This window comes from Nomascus leucogenys, chromosome 9 (genome assembly GCF_006542625.1).
Source record: "Nomascus leucogenys isolate Asia chromosome 9, Asia_NLE_v1, whole genome shotgun sequence".
NCBI lineage: Eukaryota > Metazoa > Chordata > Mammalia > Primates > Hylobatidae > Nomascus > Nomascus leucogenys.
Window position 1 is genome coordinate 14,646,332 of NC_044389.1, and position 19,914 is coordinate 14,666,245.

A 19,914-nucleotide genomic window follows, 5' to 3' on the forward strand; every position below is an offset into this window, starting at 1 on the left:
TGTGGCTGCCCAAACTGGCTCTCTGAAACTGGTGTTCTGTTAAAGTTTTCTGCACTGAAGTAAGTTGGGAGGGGCTTCATGCCACCTTTGTCTTTTTCTCTTTCTTTCTCTGCTATGATACACATGAGCACGTTAAAACTTCTGAGAATCACGAGTAAAAAAAAAAACTGATTCACTCACTTAGCCCAGAGTTTCCAAAACTTAGACCTCCTTTGTCACTTAGCATTGTGAACATCCTCTGGAACTCATTTTGGGAAATGCTAATCTAATTCCCTAACACACACACACACACACACACACACACAGACACACACACACACATAGCAACTACTAAGATTTTATGCAAGGCTCTTTGGATGCTACAGGACCCCTTGAGCTCATTTTCTAAGTGAGAAGCTGAGTGCTGAGTCTTGTGTTGGAGAGAATCTGCTGGGGCTTCTCTTCCAAGTCCTTTCTGGGCGGGGCAGGGCTGGTACAGGCATCGTCAACTCACCAGGGTCTATGGGGAGGCTGTTCTTACCAACCTTGATTTCTCCTGTATACTGGGTGGCTCGACTTTTATTTTGAGTCTCAAATGCTATTTGTTCTCTCAAATCTGCCAATCTAGTCCTGTAGTTGAAGTTCCTGCCAGCAGGGAGAAGTTCCTGCCAGTTCCCATGGGCCTGATGGTCATTGTAAAAGTGTCCTCCCCAGCTGAGGGAAGGTGGAAAAGACTTCTACAAATCCAGTGCTTGGGCTCAGTTTATGCAGGGAAGTTCTGTTTGCCTTGCCCACCTGGAGAATGGTGACAGCAGAGTTTTCTAGCCAAATCTCGACTTGCCTTTTGCTGACACTGTGGTTAGATGGAAGGTGGAACCGGCAGGGCCAGTTCTGACAGCCTGACTCACGGCTTCTCTAGCTCCCTGCCACTGGTACAGGGAGGTTGAGGCTGGGTGGGGGGAGGGTGTGGGAATCTGTGCAGGAATGCCAAACTGGAGGCTTCTCAGTTCTAGCCAGGGAGCTGGGGCAGGCTGGGGGCAGTGTGTGGGGCTTGCTGAGAACCTAGGGGAGCTGATGGCCATGGGAGAAGGAGACCTTGAGAGTGCCAATGCTTTGAGAATCACAGAGTGAAGGCAGAGATTTCCGTTCCACAAAACTCATGCGAAGGTCTGATTTAGGCTGGAAGGGACCCCAGATATCCCCTCATTTCAGCAGGAAGGAAGCTGGTGATGAGGTTTTTCCAAGGCCACATATTGACTCTGTGGCAGATCTGGGATCTCCTGATAGTTCCATTGAGGCATCACTTTTTGTGGCATCTGGGCTGCTTCCCCAGCTGGAACTGTCACATTCAGACTTACCTGAGAATAGATTTATCCTGAAGCTGATCTATCAGCTCCAGAGAATCCCATTTCCCAATACCAACATACGCCATGCCCAATTTCCTTGCTCCTCCTTGAGGAGATGGCAGAGTAGGATCCACCATGGGCTGAAGGTGCTGGATGATCTGGGGTGCCATGCAGTCAAAAGAGACCTTTGCATGAGTTTCCAAGGAATTGGAGTTTGGAGATCCCACGAGCTGGCAATTTCCAGGCCTAGATGACAGATTTGGGATATCCAGAATCTGAGAGAGTCCAGCCCTGCTGTACTCAGTGCAACTCAGACCACATCTGATGTCCCCGGACCTATTAAGAACTCCAGTTCTTAAGAGGGACAGTGACAATCTGAGACATGTTCAGAGAAGGGTGACCCAGAGGGACACTAAATCGTGCCCTTGAGGAATGGTTGAAGCAGCTCAGGAGGCTTAGCTTGGATATGAGAAAGCTCAGAGACACCAGAGGGCTGTGTTCAGATACTGGAAGGATTGTCATGGGGAAGACAGGCTGGACCGATTCTCCATGGCCCCAGTGAGTAAAGACAAGACCAGCGAATGGAAGTTGTAGGAACCCAGAAGCCAGAGCAATACTGGATACTTGACTAATGGCCAGCACAGCTTTGAGTTCTCTTCCCCTGGAGGTGCTTGGAGGGTGCTGATTGGTCAATGTGGAAGATGGTTTATGGGCCTTCAAGGGTCAGCTGCAGGAGGGAGGCCTGGGAGACTTTTAAGGTCATTTCAACATGCAATTCTATGCATCTATACCCAGACTCCTGTTCTATTCAGCACATGTTGACTTTGTGCTCTGTGCTGGACACCGTACCAGGTATGAAGAAGGCAAAAAATGGAGCAAGTCACTATCACAGAGGGGAAAATAGATGCACACACAAGCCAGGGCACGACTGGGGCCTCCACACAGGTGCACGCAGGCCTCACAGAGGGGATGACATGCCAGTTGGGCCTCAAAGGATGAATATGATTTTGACAGGCGGAGGCAGGGGAAGGGCACACCAGGCAGAAGAAGCAACACAAAGACAGTGGGATTAACCTGGCACATCGTGTTTGGGGAGATGCCAGTCATGGGTGGAGTAGAGGGAGTGAATGGGAAGCAGCAGGAGGCAGGAGGGGTGGGCTGGGGCCAGCCTGGGAGAGCCTTGGGTGACAGCCTAAGAATTCTGGCTACAGAAAAGTGGGAGCTGGCGATGCATTTAGGCAGGGGAAGGATACGGTCAGCATTATTTAGAAAGATGACTCTAGTAGAGGCATTCTGGGGGCAAAGGGGCGGGAAACAAGAGGCAGAGGGCCCAGCCAGGAGTCCCAGCCTATTGCCATGGAAGGGGCCAGGACTCACGGAGGCCCAGGGTAGACAGTGGTAGTGGGTGTAGAGATGAGGTAATATTTTAGAGTTGTCAGGACTTGGTGCCTCAATGGGAAAGGAAGAATGAAAGATGAGGCCAGAGTTACTGAGGTGACTGGGTGGGTGGTGATTTAATTAACGTTGTCTTTTGTTTTTCAAAAACAAATGAACCAAAACACATGTGGCTCAGGCTGGTTCAGAACTTTGTGGAGCCCTGAGCGGAGAAGGGAAGGCCCAGGGAGGTGTTGGGAAGCTGGGTAGAAGCTCTGAGGGGCAGCCACGAGGGGCCGGAGGGTTGCTGTGTGAGTGCTCCTCTCTTGCAGACTTAGCTTCCCCTGAATGAGCAGCAGGGGCACACACAGTGTCCTGGCTCTCTAGTGCAGAGCCAGACCCTCTCCTCTGCCTCCCTCTTTCACACCTGAGTCTCTCACTGCATCTCAACCTCTCTACCAACCTTTGCAACTCTCCTCTCAAGATAAGCTGGTAGGTTGATGATATGGCAAGTTTTCAGTACCCCCTGCACAAGCCCCACCCATCCCCCTAGCCAGCATTGCTAGGAGTTTGGGTAACCACCAGCCAGGATCTTTGGTCCACAGGGCTCAGACCTACCAGACCACCAGACATGAAGTATGGAGCCCTTCTCTATCTAATCTCAAACAAGGGTTTGTTCCAGGTTATCTCTGAGTATTTGGAGAAGAGCTCATCTTCATCCCCAAATGGTTTGTGCATTGACTGGCAACTATCATAGGTGGAGCGTGGGATAGAGGAATGCCTGGCGCTGCCGTGGAACCGTACTTCAGTTTAGTTAAACAAGCGTCTCATGTCATCACACTATCCCACTGCTGTCCCTTCTGTTGCAGTCACTTATAGACCCCTGGGGCACTCCTGTCACTTCCCTGAAGATTTTCGCTCCAATCTACCATCTCTTTCTCAATGTCATTTCCATTATAATTCTTGATGATTTCAAAAACTTTGAGTACAATCCTTCTGATATCCTGGCCTCTTGGTTTCTTGATCTCTTCTCCAGAGATTTTTGTCCTCTACCCAACTTTAGCCATTTACTTTCATGGTTGGTCAACCTTGTTGTGACCAATAATGACAATTCCTTCATATTCTCAATTCCAAGCAACACACTCTTTGACCACTACTTTCCAAATGACACCTCACTGCCTCAAGTACTCAGGCCCTAATCACTCTTTGGACCCTGCAATCCGCTCATACTATCATGTTAATTTTAATGATCTCTCAACCAACCCCCTCATGTTTTCTCCTTCCTTACCCAGGTTAAATTTTATGGCTCGTCTATAGCCGTTCCCTTGCCCACATCCTTAACACCCTCCTCTCTTGCCTCACTGACCTGCCTGCAAACCCCCTGGTTAAACCCTCTTCACTTACCCTGCACCTGCAGCTGTGTGGTGGCAACATGTAGGTAGAGTAAGCACATGACTGTGCTGACCGGTCTTCCTTTAAATTCATTACCACCAACCTTAAGCGGGTTCTCAGTGCTGCCCAGCATTCCTACTATATTTCACTAGTTCTTTAGTTTTCCTACACTTCTCAACTATTTCATGCCTTCTACCCACTTCCACCATCTAACATGTCCTCCTCTATCCTCACTCTCGGATCTCACATCCGAGAACATGGACATATCACAAAGAGAACTCCAATAATCTCCCACGACCACATCTACCCCCACCTGCCTCGGGAACCATAGTTGAGCTGTCCACAGCCCAGCCAGGGCCAACCCTTCCACTTATGGATCAGGTCCTATGCCTGTTCACCTACCCAAGTACATCACACTAGCAATTTTTTCCTCTCTCTCAGGTCATCGGTTTCTCCTTCCCTGCCATATTATTCCCATCAGTATATAAAACATGATTTTATTTTACAAAAAAATCTAAGTTTATGACACATTCACTCCCTAAAAGCACCTCATTTATCTCTTCTACTTTACAAATACCTTCTCAGAAAGCTGTCAGTCCTCACTCTGTAAAATTCTTTTTCTTCCTCTTTCTCTTGAACCCACTCCAGTCAAGTTTCTGCCCCTACCACTCAACCAAAATTGCTCTGGTCAAGGCACCAGTGACTTCCGTGTCACTAAATTTGATGATCAGAAGGTTCTAGCAAATCATAGTCATGTTTCCTATAGACAACAGCTATAAACTCTGGGCAAAATACAAAAAGTAGCAACTACCTGCAAACACTGGAGAGTGACCAAAAGCAAGAAGAAACTGAAGGGAAGCTGGCACTCAAGTAAAATTTCATTATATAAGTTTTCCATTTTGTAGCTTTTTATCAAAAGGCAGACTGCAATTGGCTTCACGCAGACTGTCTTAAACCTCAAGTAGAAGCTTGTAGTCTTATTGGCTTAGAGAACCAGAGGAGAGAGTTTAGGGCAGCCGGAAAATGGAGAAGGGACATATTGGAAAGGAGAGAGTCACAGAGAGAGTGCCCCAAATTCTGAATATAAACTTGGCCTAAATCTCTGACTGACTCTTTAACTATGCAAACATAGGGGAGAATCCAAGAAGCCCAACTGAACCAACAGAAATGAACAGCGATTTCAGCTGATGCTCACCCTAAAGGAAACAGGGTTTGAAGTTTGAGTTCAGCCAGTTAATTGCCTCCTAAAGCAAAACATCAACACTCTTCAGAGGAGTGAAGAACAGAATCCAGAAGTGATACAATGTATCATTCGTGAAGTCCAGGATGCAATCCAAAATTACTAACATAGTAAGAAACAAGAAAACCTGACTCATAATTGAGAGAAAAGACAATACATGAGGACTGATCATAAAATGGTTTTGATACTGGAATTAACTGACAAGTATTTTAAAGCAGAAATTATACTTTTGCTCAAAGATATAAAGAAAAATATGCTTGTAATAAATAAATAAGAACTGTTATCAAATAAATTCAGATACTAAATAAAACCTAATAGAAATTATAAAACTGAAAATTATGATAAATAAGTAAAATAAAAAAATTCAATGGATAGGCTCAACAGCACATTTACAATGACAGAAGAAAGAGTCAGGAAACCTGAACACAGATCAATAGACATGTACTAATCTGAAGAACAGAGAACAAAAATAAACAGGCACTCAGTGATCAGTGGGACACTATCAAAAGGTCTAACATACATGTAACTGGCGTCTCACAATGAGAGAAGAAAAAAAATGAGACATAAAAATAATTGAAGACATAGCAGCCCAAATTTCCCCAACATGATGAAAGACATAATGTATAAATCTAAAAAGCCCAGCAAACCCTAAGCAAGCTGTGTCTAAAGAAAACCACACGTGGGCACATTATAGTCATACTGTTATAAATCAAAGATGTCAAGAACCTCTTGAAAGCAGGCAGAAAAAAAAAATGATACCACACAGACAGGGAACCAACAATACAAATGACTACTAAATTCTTATCAGGAATAATGGAGACCAGAAGGCAGTGGAAGAGCATCTTTAAAGTAATGACAGAAAAAAAGACACCATCAATCAGAATTCTGTGTCTGGAGAAATTGGCCTTGAAATATGAAGGTAAAATAAAGTTGTTTAAAGATAAATGTAAACTGAGGAATTCATCACCATTAGACCTGCACAACAAGAAATGATGAAGAAAGTGCTTCAGACTGAAAGGAAATAATACCAAATGGAAATCTGAATCTTTAGGAAGAAATGAGAAGCACTGCAAATGGTAAGTACTAAAGGCTACTTTTCTGTTAACTTCTTTCAAATGGATATGACATTTTAAGGCAAAAATGACAACATTTTATTGTGGCATTTACAACATACATAAATATAACACAAATGACAACTCCAACATAAAGGCTGGTAAGTAGATGTATGTGGCTCCAAATTCCTACATTTTATTTAAAGTCGCACAATATCAGTTGTAAGCAGATTAAAAATGTAAAGATATATATTATAATCTCTAGATCAATCACAAAAAGCCCCAAAAATATAAAGATACAAAAAGCCTATTGATTAATTAAAATAAAGTTCTAAAAATAACCCCAAAGAAAGAAGGAAAAAAACCACCAAAAAAACAGAGGACCAAAAAGAGAGTTGACTAATCAGAAAACAACTAGTAAAATGGTAGACAAATTTAACCATACCAATAATTATTCCAACTCTAAATTGATTAAACACTTTGTTTAAAATGCATTGATCATCAGAATGGGGAAAAATAAGACTAAGTTTCAACTATTTGCTATCTAAAAGAGATGCATGCTTAATATAAAGACACAGATACATTGAAAGTAAAAAAAAATAGGCAAAAGATATAGGACACAAACAGTAACCAGAAGACTGGAGAATAGATTAATACCAGATACAACAGATTTGAAAACAAAGAGTATCAACAGAAACAGAGGGACATTTTATGAGGACATTCACTGGGAAGACAAGCAAACAAATATATGTGCATACTTAACAACTGTAGAATACACATGATTTTTGAGTGCATATGGTTCATTCACTAAGAAAATATGTTTGGCTCTGAAACAAGTTTCAGTAAGTTTAAAAGGACTGAAATTACACAGAAAATGTTCTTTGAGTATAATGGAATTAAATTAGAGATAAATAAAAAGTGTCTAGAAACTCCCAAATATTTGAAATTAAATAATACTCTTCTAAATAATCCATGAGTCAAAAAAAATCACAAGGGAATTTGGAAAATATTCTTCCTGAAATGATAATGAAAGTACATGTCAAAATGTATGAGATGCTGCTGAAGCAGTGTTGAGAGGGAACTTTAAATACCTGAAAGGTTAAAATCGATGACCTAAGTTCCTATTTTAAGAATCTAGAAAAATAAAAGCGAAATAAGCCCAAAGTAAGTAGAAGAAAGAAAATCATAAAGAGAAGAAACTGATGAAATGGAAAAAAAGAGAAAATTAACAAAGCCAAAAGTTGGTTTTCTGAAAAAATAAACTCCTAGTTATACTATTCAAGAAAAAGTGTGTGTGAGAGAGAGAGAGAGAGAAGGAGAGAGACAGAGAGAGAACACAAATTACTAACATCAGAAATAAAACAGGGCATACACTATAGATCCTGCAGACATTACTTTTTTTTTTTTTTTTTGAGACGGAGTTTTGCTCTTGTTGCCCCGACTGGAGTGCAATGGGGCAATCTCGGCTCACTGCAACCTCCGCCTCCCAGGTTCAAGCGATTCTTTTGCCTCAGCCTCCTCAGCAGCTGGGACTACAGGGGTGTACCACCACGCCTGGCTAATTTTTTTTTTTTTTTTTGGTATTTTTGGTAGAGACAGGGTTTCACCACGTTGGCCAGGCTGGTCTCGAACTCCTGACCTCAGGTGATCCACCTGCCTTGGCCTCCCAAAGTGCTGGGATTACAGGCGTGAGCCACTGTGCCCAACCCAGACATTACTTTTTGTTGTTGTTGTTGTTGTTTTGAGACGGAGTCTCGTTCTGTTGTCAGGCTGGAGTGCAGTGGCGCGATCTTGGCTCACTGCAACCTCCATCTCCTGGGTTCAAGCGATTCCCCTGCCTCACCCACCCGAGTAGCTGGGACTACAGGCACACACCACCATGCCCGGCTAATTTTTTGTATTTAAGTAGAGACGGGGTTTCACCATGTTGGCCAGGATGGTCTTGATCTCCTGACCTCGTGATCCACCCTCCTCAGTCTCCCAAATATTACATTTTTAAAAATCTGGCAAAATTAATCTGTCATGAAAAAAGCAGAACAGTGGTGGCCTCTTAGCGGGAAGGGGGATTGTTGACTGGGAAAATGCATCAGGGGACTTTCTGAGGTGATGACATGTTCTATATTTCGATAGAACTTTGGGTTGCAGAGACGTCTGCATTTGTCAAAATCTATTGAATGGTACACTTAAGATTTGTGCATTTCACTGTATCTAAATTTTACCTAAAAGAGCAGAAAGGATGGAGGAGGAAATAAAAGAATCGTGAATCCAATTGTCAGCTCTGCCTTTATCCTGTGTGCTCATCAGCACCATCCCACACAGCCGGGCCCTCCCTCCATCTAGGCACACTGTCTTCCCTTGGCTTCCAGATGCCACACTCTCCTGATTGGCCTTTCACATCACTGGCTGTTCCTCCTCATTCTCTTTGGTTGGTTGTCCACCGCCTTTGAAGCTCTTCTCTATTCTATCTGTCCCCATGACATTGGTCATCTCATCCAATCTCATGGTGTTTTGTTTTGTTTTGTTTTGTTTTGTTTTGTTTTGTTTTGTTTTGGAGATGGGATCTCATTATGTTGCCAGGCTGGTCTTGAACTCCTGGGCTCAAGCAACCTCCCGCCTTGGCCTCCCAAAAAGCTGGGATTAGATGTGAACCACCATGCCTGGCCTAGTCTCATCATTCAAAAGCCCTTGGGTCTTTTTTTTTCTTTTTGAGACAGAGTTTCGCTCTTGTTGCCCAGGCTGGAGTGCAAGGGTGCAATCTTGGCTCACTGCAACCTCCACCTTCCAGGTTCAAGCGATTATCTTGCCTCAGCCTCCTGAGTAGCTGGGATTACAGGCATGCCCCTCCACGCCCGGCTAATTTTGTATTTTTAGTAGAGACGAGGTTTCTCCATGTTGGTCAGGCTGGTCTCGAACTCCCTACCTCAGGTGATCCACCCACCTCAGCCTCTCAAAGTGCTGGGATTAGACATAAACCACTATGCCTGGCCTAGTCCCATCGTTCAAAAGCCCTTGGATCTTTAATCAAAGGTGTGTGGCCCCAATTAATCTAGACTCTTTTTAGGATGTGGGAATACTTGACCTCAATCTCTCCCCTGCGGAGTCCTGGTCACCAAAGCTGGGGCCTTCAAGAAGAGCCCTACTCATCATATAGGGACACTGGTCCTTACCAAGCCTCTGCTCTGTGCCCACGGTGCCAGGTGCTGTCAGATCCCTCCAGCAGCATTGTGGTTGTGTGTGTGTGTGAGTGTAGGGCTCTATCTGTGTGTGTGTGTGTGTGTGTGTGAACACTCCCTGTGTTTAGAGAGTCCCATGTTTCCTCATCCTGTGTGCTCATCAGGACCATCCCACACAGCCGGGCCCTCCCTCCATCTAGGCACACTTTCTTCCCTTGTCTTCCAGATGCCACAGTCTCCTGATTGGCCTTTCACATCACTGGCTGTTCCTACTCATTCTCTTTGGTTGGTTGTATACCAGACAAGAAAATGTTTCTCTTCAGAATTTTATTTGCCAGTTCCCCTTTCCATCCCTTCCTTCCTTGTTCACTTAAAAGAATAAATATCCAGTTCCTTCCCTGTGCCAGACACTGCTTGGGTCCCTGCCCTCAGGGAGCTCACAGTCCAGTGCAGAAAGTGGCTGTACCAACCACCCAGGTGCCGGGTGTTACATCAGGGCTCCAGCAGGGCCTATGGAGCATCCAGAGGTGCAGTTAGTCCAGTGGGGAGAGGAGGGGGACTTACAAGAAAGAGCGGAGGGTGGTGTAGGAGAAGGGGCCTGGCCTTGCTCCTAGTGCTGCTTTGTGACCCCTGCAAGTTACTTTCCTTCTCCGGGCCTCAATTCCTCACCTGCAAAGTGAGGGAGTTGGACTAGACCAGCAGTTTCTCCACAGCTCCTCGGAGCCTGGGGTTCTGAGGATCCCACTCCTGGGCAGAAAGGGAGTGGGCAGGTGGAGCTCTTGCCCCAAGTCTCTTCCACCCGGGCTGCCTCTGTCTCCCCATGCCAGTGTGGCTTACCTGAAGGATTCTGTGGTTGGAAAATGGGTGGATATCGCCTGCTGAGGAGTGCTCCTTGGCCATTCCACTCTGACAGTCTGTGACCCTGACACAGGCCAGCTCCACACAGCAGATCCCGGATGCTGGATGGTGGGTCCAGCATGCCACCAAGTCAGCCTGTTCCCCGCCAGCCTGTCTCCCAGCCCCCAGCACCTGTGGCTACAGCCCCACACTCTGCAGTCTGCCAGTGGTCCGCCATCAAGGAGATCTGGTTGGTTGGGGCCAAGAATAAAGGCTCTGCCCCCAGGAGTACTCAAAACCAGACAGACAAGGGGACCAGGCAGGACCAGCTCTGAGTGGGCAAGAGAAAAAGAAGTAGAGAGATTGGGCAAGACGTGACTCCTTTCAGATTCAAGAGTGGCCGGTAGATGGGCTGTCTGGAAATGGGCTTTCTCAGTTCAGAGGAGGAGGTGAGTGTAGGGTATTTTTGCCTTGACATCTCAACTTTTGGAAGAGGACAAGAATTTTTTTCCCAGACGTTTCTTGAATTAAAAAGAAAACATGAGGACTATATGTCTGGGGTACAGGTGCTTGTTTTGTTTTCGAACACTGGTTACAGAAGGCTCAGAGGGGCACCATGGTCTCAGGTTGGAGTCATTAGAGGGCAGTTTTGGAGCCAACCTAATTGTTGGCAACTGCTGTCTAGATGGCAGCTATAGAGAAGGGAGAGGAGCACCAACCTTGGCCTCAGACCTGGTTCAAAATCTGAATCCATCACCTACCAGTTGTATGACCTTGAAAAAGTTTCTCCACCTCTGAATCATAGTTTCCCTATCTGTGAAATGGGAACGATCCCACCTACTTTGCAGCATCCGGATAGAGATATAAGGTCGTTCATGCACGTCAGTTCCCACCCCCACGGGGGTCACAGAATAGGTAGTCGTTCTTGTATGTTGTCCCCCACAGCCCTGCTATCCTCCAGGAAAACTCTGGCCCCAGAATGCAGCCAGGTGAGCCTAAAGGGATCCAGAACAACAACACGCACGGGCCCAGCGTGGGCCCCACTGGCCCTGGAGACCTGGTTGACATTTCCTTTCTGAGAGACGGGTAGAAAGCAGGATTTTAATGACCTTGTGTGCAGAGGGTGACATTTATACCCCAGAGATTTAGAACCACTTGGTAAATGCTGAAATGCTTTTTAGAAATTTTAAAAATTAATTCAGCAGCCATAAAACTTCTTAATGGGCCAACTAGAGGGTTTAGGAATGCCAGAAGCCGGAAATCCTTTCTGTATATGGGATATCTCTGCTGATCCACCATCAGTGGGGCTTGTCAGCTTTGACATGCTTCCCAGAGAGACTGGTATGTCACTTGGCGACGTTCACACTCTGCCGAGGTCTGCAGGATGACGGGTTAGGGTGGAGGATACCGGCAGGAGTCCTTGAGGTATTTTTCACTCTGTGGCCCTGGCCTCATTACCTCCATATTCTAATCAACCAAACCACCAGCCCCAGACTAGATGATCCACACTGTAGTTTCTGGCATCTGATATTCCATCTATCAGAACTCTTGGTTTATTGGCATGTCTGCACAGCAACCACAGCTCATAAGATGTGTAATCGTATGATGCCTCAAGGTGCTGTGAGCTTCTGATTCATTAAAGATTTGGTTATGCACAGTATCGCCTTTGTGTCAGGCCTCTCTGAACATGTTTTAACACTTTGACAGCTGGGCAGCCTCACGCGAGTTGACCAGAGCAGACTTGGGCTGGGACACAGGAGGCCTGAGTCTCAGGCTTGGTTCTGCCACAAACTTGCTACGTGACTCTGCGCAAGTCACTTTCTCTCTTTGGGTCTAAGTTTCCTCATTTATAAATTGAAATGTAATACTCTGGGCTCTGCCTGTCTCACTACAATGAAGTAAAGATCAAAAGAGCAAACCAACACCCTAAGGCTTTGAAAGTGAAAGGGGTTAATGTGTGGCCCCCTCAAGTAAAAAGACTATTGTTATTATCAACGACTTCTGTTCACTCTTTTCTCCAACTGTGTTGGACAACAGAACGCACTCCATTCCAAAAATGATGCACAATGAATGCTTTATCTCTCGTGGAGAGAATCGGGTTCCAGGCCAGAATACTTCTAAAGGCAACAGGAGAAAATGGCTTTGGGGCTCAGGGTAGAGAGACCTGGAGATAGCCTGACATGGAGTCTGGGAGACTCAGCCTCCAGCACCATGAGACCTTTTCCTTGCCACAGCTTAGGCTGCCAGCTGCTCCCGGTGCCTCCCAGTTTGGTCTTGCCCATCTGTTCCTGGACCCTTTTGCTCTCACTGGACAGTCCTCTGAAGGGGCCAGAGGACCTGCCACCCGCTTGGCCAGGGACAGCTGAATTAATACTTCTGTAGCTTTTTGGCGCTCCTACACATTAAGTGCACCCACATCCCACATAAAATCTAACTTCTTTACTGTTAGTTGTAATTTCCCAGTAATTATATCACATGTGGGAATTTTTAGGAAGTGAGACAACTAATCCGCAAATTGTTTCCAGTTGTTTATAAATAATAGATGTAACAATGGTGGTGATGTAATATTGAATTTTGCTTTGTAGCATAATTACACATAGATTATTATACGGCAGTGGAAGGAACATGAATAGGAATGAATGAATCTTGCAAACATATTGTTGAGATAAAATAGCCAGACAGAAAAATAGAGTTACTGTTGACTTCCTTTATATAAAGTTCAAAAATAGGCAATATTAATCTACGGTGTTAGAAGTCAGGACAGTGGCTACCCTTGGGGAGGAGGACAGTGACCTGAAGGGGTCTGAGCAGGGTTTTGGGTGCTGGTAATGTTCTGTTTCTCAGTCTGGGTGCTATTCATTTGTGAAGCTTCATTGAGCTGCATGCATTTTCAGTTGTACATGTTTCTGCATGCATGCTATATTCCAATGAAAGCTTAGCAATCTAAACATTTGTTGATTGTAAATTTGTAACTTGATCTTACATTTTGGAGCCAATACATATTTTTCAGGTCTCAAAACATTTTTTGGATGTCCCAGGCCTCGTGTATTTAACAGTCCAGGCCACAGATAGGCCATCTTCTTCTGTCTGTGGTACAGCTCCTTCTCTCTGAACTCTCTGGACATTACTAAACTGTGGGATGGTCCAGGAGGTCAGGGCCATGTGCTGTAGTAGAGGGGCCTTGCCAGTCACCACCCTTTCAAATTGGGAAAAGCTCACATTCAGCCCTTCCCCAAGCATCCTGACCTCCTCCACCCAGGTGGCCATGACTGGCACTGATGGCCCACGGTGGTTATGTCCACACCACTACTTGGAATTTACTACACATGCTTCAGTTTCCTTATGCTTGTCTTGTCCCTTATGAGACTTTTGAGGTTGGGGCCCATCACATCCTTTGTTTTTGTGACCCTCCAGCACGCAATATAGAACCCAGGTAGAATAGGCATTCAATAAACATCAGCTCCAGCTGGGCACAGTGGCTCATGCCTGTAATCCCAGTGCTTTGACAGGCGAAGTCAGAAGGATCACTTGAGTCCAGGAGTTCGAGACCAGCCTGGGCAACATAGTGAGACCCATAGTTGGGAGCCTTAGCTGGGAGGATTGCTTGAGCCTGGGAGGTTGAGCCCTCTTTGAGCCATGATCTCATCCCTGTACTCCAGCCTGGGCAACAGAGCAAAACCCCTGTCTCAAAAAGTAAATAAATAAAACTAAAAAAACACCAACTCCTTGACCTTCATCTTTGAATTTCTCTTTCCTACAGATGCCCCACCTGAATGGGTTCAGGCTTGGGGACATTTACAAGCTGTGTGACCCTGTGGGTATTTGTTCCTTCCCTGTCTCACTTTACTTATTTTAAAAATCAGGACAGCAATCCTAGTGTCATGGAGCTGCGGTGAGGCTCGATGTGCTGCTGTAGAGCAGGTGTCCGTGGATAGCGCTGTCCCTGTGCCCCCAGGTGGCATTCTCAGTCCTTGCCTGGTACAAGGTAAGAGGAGATCATGGAAGGAAATGAGTAGCCCCTTCATCCCTCAACAGCACCCCAAAGAATCCACTCCTCGAAAAAGTTCAAAGAAACACTAGCCATTTATTGATATTCTCTATTTCCAAAAAAAGCAAATACATTAGTGTATCACATAAGGAAACCGGGCCTGGCCAGCACAAGGTTCCTCTACAAACATGAAGCAAGGGGAGGGTGGGCTATAGGGAAGCTCCAAGATCCCTCACAGCAGCCCCCGGCTTCCCTTCCCTGCCCACCCCAGCCACAGTCTTGGTCCTCCCAGCCAGCTCAGCCAGATTCCAAGGTGGACACGCAGACAGCAACACTGCCTCTTGGGTCCCCAGGAGGAGTGTGGAGTCAGGGCTGCTAGTGTGGTCCGCACTGCAGAGGTGGCTGGTGGCCAATGACTGGATTTGTCATTGGCCACCAGCACAGGAGATCCCAGGGTCAGGGTGGGGGCAGAGTCTGTGTCCTTCCTCATCTGGCCCCAAATTGGAACTTCTTATTTTGGGCATTGGCCCTGGTAGTGTGAGGCCTATTGGACTTAAACTCCTGAGACAGGTGTCGGCTACATGAAGCCTGGCAAACTCCTTGCTCTCCTTCTCTAGGAAAAGCCCCTCTCAGTTTTGCCCCTCTCAAAGTGACAGGCCCGGGTGACCTGAGCTGGCCTCAGAGGGAATGGGCAATGTCACCCAAGTCAGGCCTGCCCTAACTGTCCGCCTCAGCCCCTGAGGTCTGGAAGGTTGCCTGGTTCCCAGGGCGGGGGCTGGGCCCATGGGGCTCTTCATTCTTTGGAGGTGGGAGGAACATGAGGCGAGGGGAGGCAGGAGGCCAGGGTAGTGCTAAGGGGAAGGGGCATCCGCCTGGGCTGGTAAGGCTCACATGCAGCGGTGCATTTCCCCTCCCGCCCTGACCGGACTGTACAGCCCCCACCCGGGGGAGCCCTAAAGCCAAGGACTTGTGTCTCCGCTTTCCTCCAGGAAAACATAAGCTGCATGAGGACAGGGATGTGGTCTGTGTTCTTCCCTGGTGTAGTCTAAGTGCTTAGGACACTGCCCAGCACAGATTGGTATGCCATAAATATTTGTGAGGAGAAGAATTCCTCTGGGTTCTGATGACAACAAAGGAGGCCCCTGAAACCTATGCCCAGGACAGGCCAGGGATCCAGGCTCCCACGTGGCTCCCTGAGAGGGAGAGGTGAGCCAGGAGTGGGCCTCCCAGTGTGAGCAGAAGCAAGGGAGGGTGTGACAGACCCACAGCACCACAGCACAGCTGGCTAATGGCCGGGGACACCTCTCGGAGGACAGCGTCCTCACATGTCTGGCTTCCCCCATCTCAGTTGTCATACTGAGTCCACATCGGTGTTTCTAGCCTGACTGCTAGGGCAAGAGGTGGGTTCGGACTCGGGGATGGTGCAGAAGAGGAAGAGACTTGGGAGGAGGCTGAGAAGGGGTGAGGAGGAGGAGCATCTTATATTCTTCTAGAGAAGGGCACAGACCAGGAAGTTAATTCCTCTCTAACACCAGCAGTGCTAGCATAGAGGTAGAGGCTGGAAGGAGGAAGGCTTGGGAGCGCTGGGCTCTGCTCTGTCTTAGTGTACACCAAGGGTTGTCCACACAGGTTTTCTCACAAGGCCCTCGGAAGTCCTCCTGCTACTGCTCGTCTGAAGTGCACAGACTCTGGGGTCTCAATGTGGCTGATGCCCCTAATAGCCCTGTTTATCACATCCCCTGTGGGTTTCACAGAGTGGAGACAGGACAGCTGGGGTCAGGGGAAGTGGGGCATGGCCCCTGGCTGGGATGTGGGCTTGCCGGTACCCTGATATGGCACTTTCCTTTCCTAGTCTACCCAAACTCCCCCCCTACCAAGTCTCCTGGGACCCCAAACACTCCCTCACTTGACTCACAGCAGACTTGGTGGAAACATCTTCCTGGTTAATTTCTATACCCCAACTCCATCCCACTAGAAGCCGGAATAGGTATATGCCCAGCCCCACCTGTTCCCCTCTCCACTGGGAATATGAAGACCAGCCATTCCCAGAACAGCTCTTGGGAAAGAGCTGCAGTAAAATAGCTTTGCTTAAAAAAATCATTTTTTACCTTCTTTCTACTGCAACAAGTAGATTACAAGACCTCTGAATGCAGGGCCTTTGCAGGCTGAGCCTGCTCTGATGGGCACACAGCCCAAGAGGGTGGCAGGCACCATCTTTCAGCTCCTACTCCCCTGAACAGCCCTCGTTTGGCAAAGTATGCAAGAGTGTCCTGCTGTCCTCTGGAACCCCAAACCTGCCCAACCTCAGTTCTTGTGGCGCTGCTGGAGGGGTGGCATTGCAGACACACCAGATTTTCCCATGAGATACACCAGACCTCCCTTCCTGGAAAGCAGCCTCGTAAGTGGGGAGGCTGGCCCAGCCCCAGTTACTCCTGCACCCCCAGAGACCGCTGGTAGGAAGCCTGCAGGACTCCTCTGAGGGCCTGACTGCAGTGATGGCCCCCTTGCCCTGGCACCATACATTTCAGGAACTATGAGCAGCTCACCAAAAAGCACATGTTGTCCTTGCCTATGAGTAAGAAACACAGGAGAGTCCTTTTCACCACCTTATGAGCTGCAACAAAATAGCTTACCTAGCTTTTTGCAGTTTGTGGTTATGCTTTAAGACGCTCACACACACACACATGCCCGCGCACATGCATGCACACACTTACATTATACACATATATATACCATTTCTCAGAGGAAGAAATATTGACATCACATGTAAGCACCTTTAACTCAAGAAAGCGCCCCCCCAACCTCCCTAACCCCCATTGCGTACCAGTTCCCCCAAGGAAAAAAAAATCTAAAAATATTTCCATTATCCACAGTTTTTAAGTTTCTTCTCAGTTTCTTGTGAACTTTTCCAAATACTGCACAGGATGGACAGAAAACCCCATCCAGCGAGGCCTGAGGGCTTCTCAGCTGGGTCATATCTTCCTGGAAAAGGAGAAAGTCCTCCAGTTAGTGTTTACAGTGAGATGTTTCCACACCACAAGCCCAACCTGGACCGCCACCCTCTTCTCACATCGGCCCTCAAGTGTGCCCTGGCCTGAGACTGGATTCAGGGCTGCCCAGACACATTTATAGGTTGCCCTGTGGATTCCGAAGCTTGTCAGCTTTGTCTGCCGTCCTGCCACACTGTCCCCTGCCCACCGTGTTCCTCACTAAGCAAGAAGGTGGTGTTCATTAAGGATTTGCCAAACCGAATCTCTTTGCCCTTTTCCGCCTTCAAGTTGTTGCAGCTCGTTTACCAGGAGAGGATATCTGAAGTCTTATTTAACCTTCATCCAGACCAAAGTTACAGTCCTCTCTCCCCACCAGGGATTGGGGTGGGGGGTGCTGGCAGACAGCCTGGCTAAGAGGTCCCCCTCAGCTCAGGAGACCCTGTCTTGATCCCAGGCTATTTGCAGATGGCTCCATGCTGGGCTGCCTCTGAGGCCCCTCTCTAGGGGTGATGACATCTGGCTGGAGTATCTATTTGTGATTCTCAGTTTACCTGCATCAGAAACACTTTAGACGCTTGTTTAAAAATAGACTTTCCTGGATCCCACTGCAGGGCTATTGAGTCAGAATAGCTGGGGTTGGGCCAAGTGTGTGCATTTTAGCAAGCAACCCATATGATTCCAATGAACACTAAGCCTTGCAAGCCTTTGTCATAGGATTAGTTCTGAGTTTCTGGGGCCTAGAATCATCAGCTGGAAATAAGCTTGTCCATACTGGGCATGTGCAGAGACTGGAAAGTGAATTATAAAAGGATAAAAAAGTGAGCTGTGGATGGCCAAGCCCAGAATGACATATTCTAGAACTCCAGTTATCCATATTGTAGAACTCACTGTAGTCCATGTGAAGGGCACCACCTGTGTTGTTCAGTGTACAACCCACACATTCGTACCTAGCAGTCCTGCCCAGACCCTCTGACCCCTCTGAAACTCCCAGGACATTATACACCCCTAACGTCCTGAGGGTGGGACAACCTACGCCCCCAGCCAAGCAGTCTACACAACTGCTTGTGTTGTCCAGAGCCGGGCAAAAGGATGCTTCTGTGTCCCTGGGAGCACAGGCCTAGCCCCTGTCTCTGAGACTGGCTGAGGCTGTTGCAGTGGTCCCAGAGGCATCCCTTGCCCTGAGGGTGGGGCGATTCTTACCTGCAAGCCTAACTTGCTTGGACAGCCTCTTCTTAGAATCGGGAGGTGAAGTTCCTGAGGCTGTTGGCCCCAGCTAAGGTTCCCAGCATGTTCCTATCGAAACCTTGCTGCAAAGGGAGAAACAGCAACCAAATGACACAAAACTGTGTGGGGCTTGCTTTGGGGTCAGACACTGCCCGCTGCCCTCCCAGACCAACCTCGGCTCACATAGCCTCTCTCTTATCACTAAGTACATGTGTCCAGGCGAAAACTGGCCTCAGTAACTGTGCAACCAAACATAATAACTCTCCATGAGTCGGTGAAATGTGTTTCAGCTTCCACTGACACATTTGAATTTCCTGCTTGCATTTTCAGAAACCGGAGTCAAGGCATGAGGATTTAGGCTAGTATTATTTTTTAAACAGAGCAACAATCAAAATCAGATTAGAGGAGTTGTCAATTGTTCTTGCCTCTGACCATCTCTATCTTTTCTTTTTTTAAACAATTCTGACAAGAGCCCTTGGGCAGAGAGGACATGCCCAGTGTTTCTCAAACACAGGAGCAGGGGGCTGGCACTGGTAAGAAGCCGCTGCGCTAGAAGGTTCTGTTTACTTGTCTGTTCTCCACCTCCGATCCCACTAGCCCCTGAGCGCCTGCTGGATGGAGAGTGAGTCTTGTTCCTGTTATTTCTCCCAGCATACAGCAGGTACCCAATACATGCTTCCAGGTGAATGTGGACAGCCAGATTTTAATGCAGCAATAGGCCCAGGTGCCCTTGAAAAGAGGGTCCTGCTGCCAGCCCTGAGCTCTGAGAGCCAAGCCAGCCATCACCGACCTGTGGGAACAGGAGGGGAGATGGCATAGGGTATCCAAAACAGCAGCTGATTCGAAGCCCTGCTCCTCCTGTCTTTGGGCATGTATTACGTGATGCCATTTTTCTTCTGCAGATTGGCATGCTCATTCCTGTTGAGCACGGCTCATGCCCTGACTCTGAATCAAGACAAACTCCTTGGACCCTGATTCCCTATTCAGCAAAATGGACACAAGCCATGTGGCCTGTCTCACCTGTGCTTGTGACAACTCAATGCATGATGGATGTGAAGGCCCTTTGAGAACAGAAGCACCAACTAGATCATGCCCAGGACGGTTGTCAAGCACAGCTGGAGGGAGGAGTGGAGACTGAATGGGGACGCTGGTTCCCAAAGGCATGTGTAGAAGGGAATTCCCACCGAGAGCGATGTCAGTGGATTCTTTGTGTGTCTTAGGCCGGGGGTGGACTCTGTTTGTGTTTTGGGGTAAGCTGAATGCTTTGGACCACCATTACACGGTGGGAAGAAGCTCTCACCACTCCTCCTTACCTGCCT

At 47.3% G+C, this 19,914-nt stretch overlaps 1 protein-coding gene across 2 annotated transcripts in view; it reads right to left on the bottom strand.

The window, feature by feature from the left end:
* Positions 1-14,453: 14,453 nt before the first annotated feature.
* Positions 14,454-19,914, bottom strand: part of PKP1 (plakophilin 1) — a 49,099-nt gene continuing 43,638 nt past the window's right edge. For both annotated transcript variants that reach the window (XM_003264533.3, XM_003264534.3), the window contains 2 exons: positions 18,572-18,678; positions 14,454-17,363 (listed from right to left, as the gene is read on the bottom strand). In XM_003264533.3, coding sequence (XP_003264581.1) covers positions 18,604-18,678 — 75 coding nt within the window. In that variant the 3' untranslated portion in view covers positions 14,454-17,363; positions 18,572-18,603. The remainder of the gene's footprint in view (positions 17,364-18,571; positions 18,679-19,914) is intronic.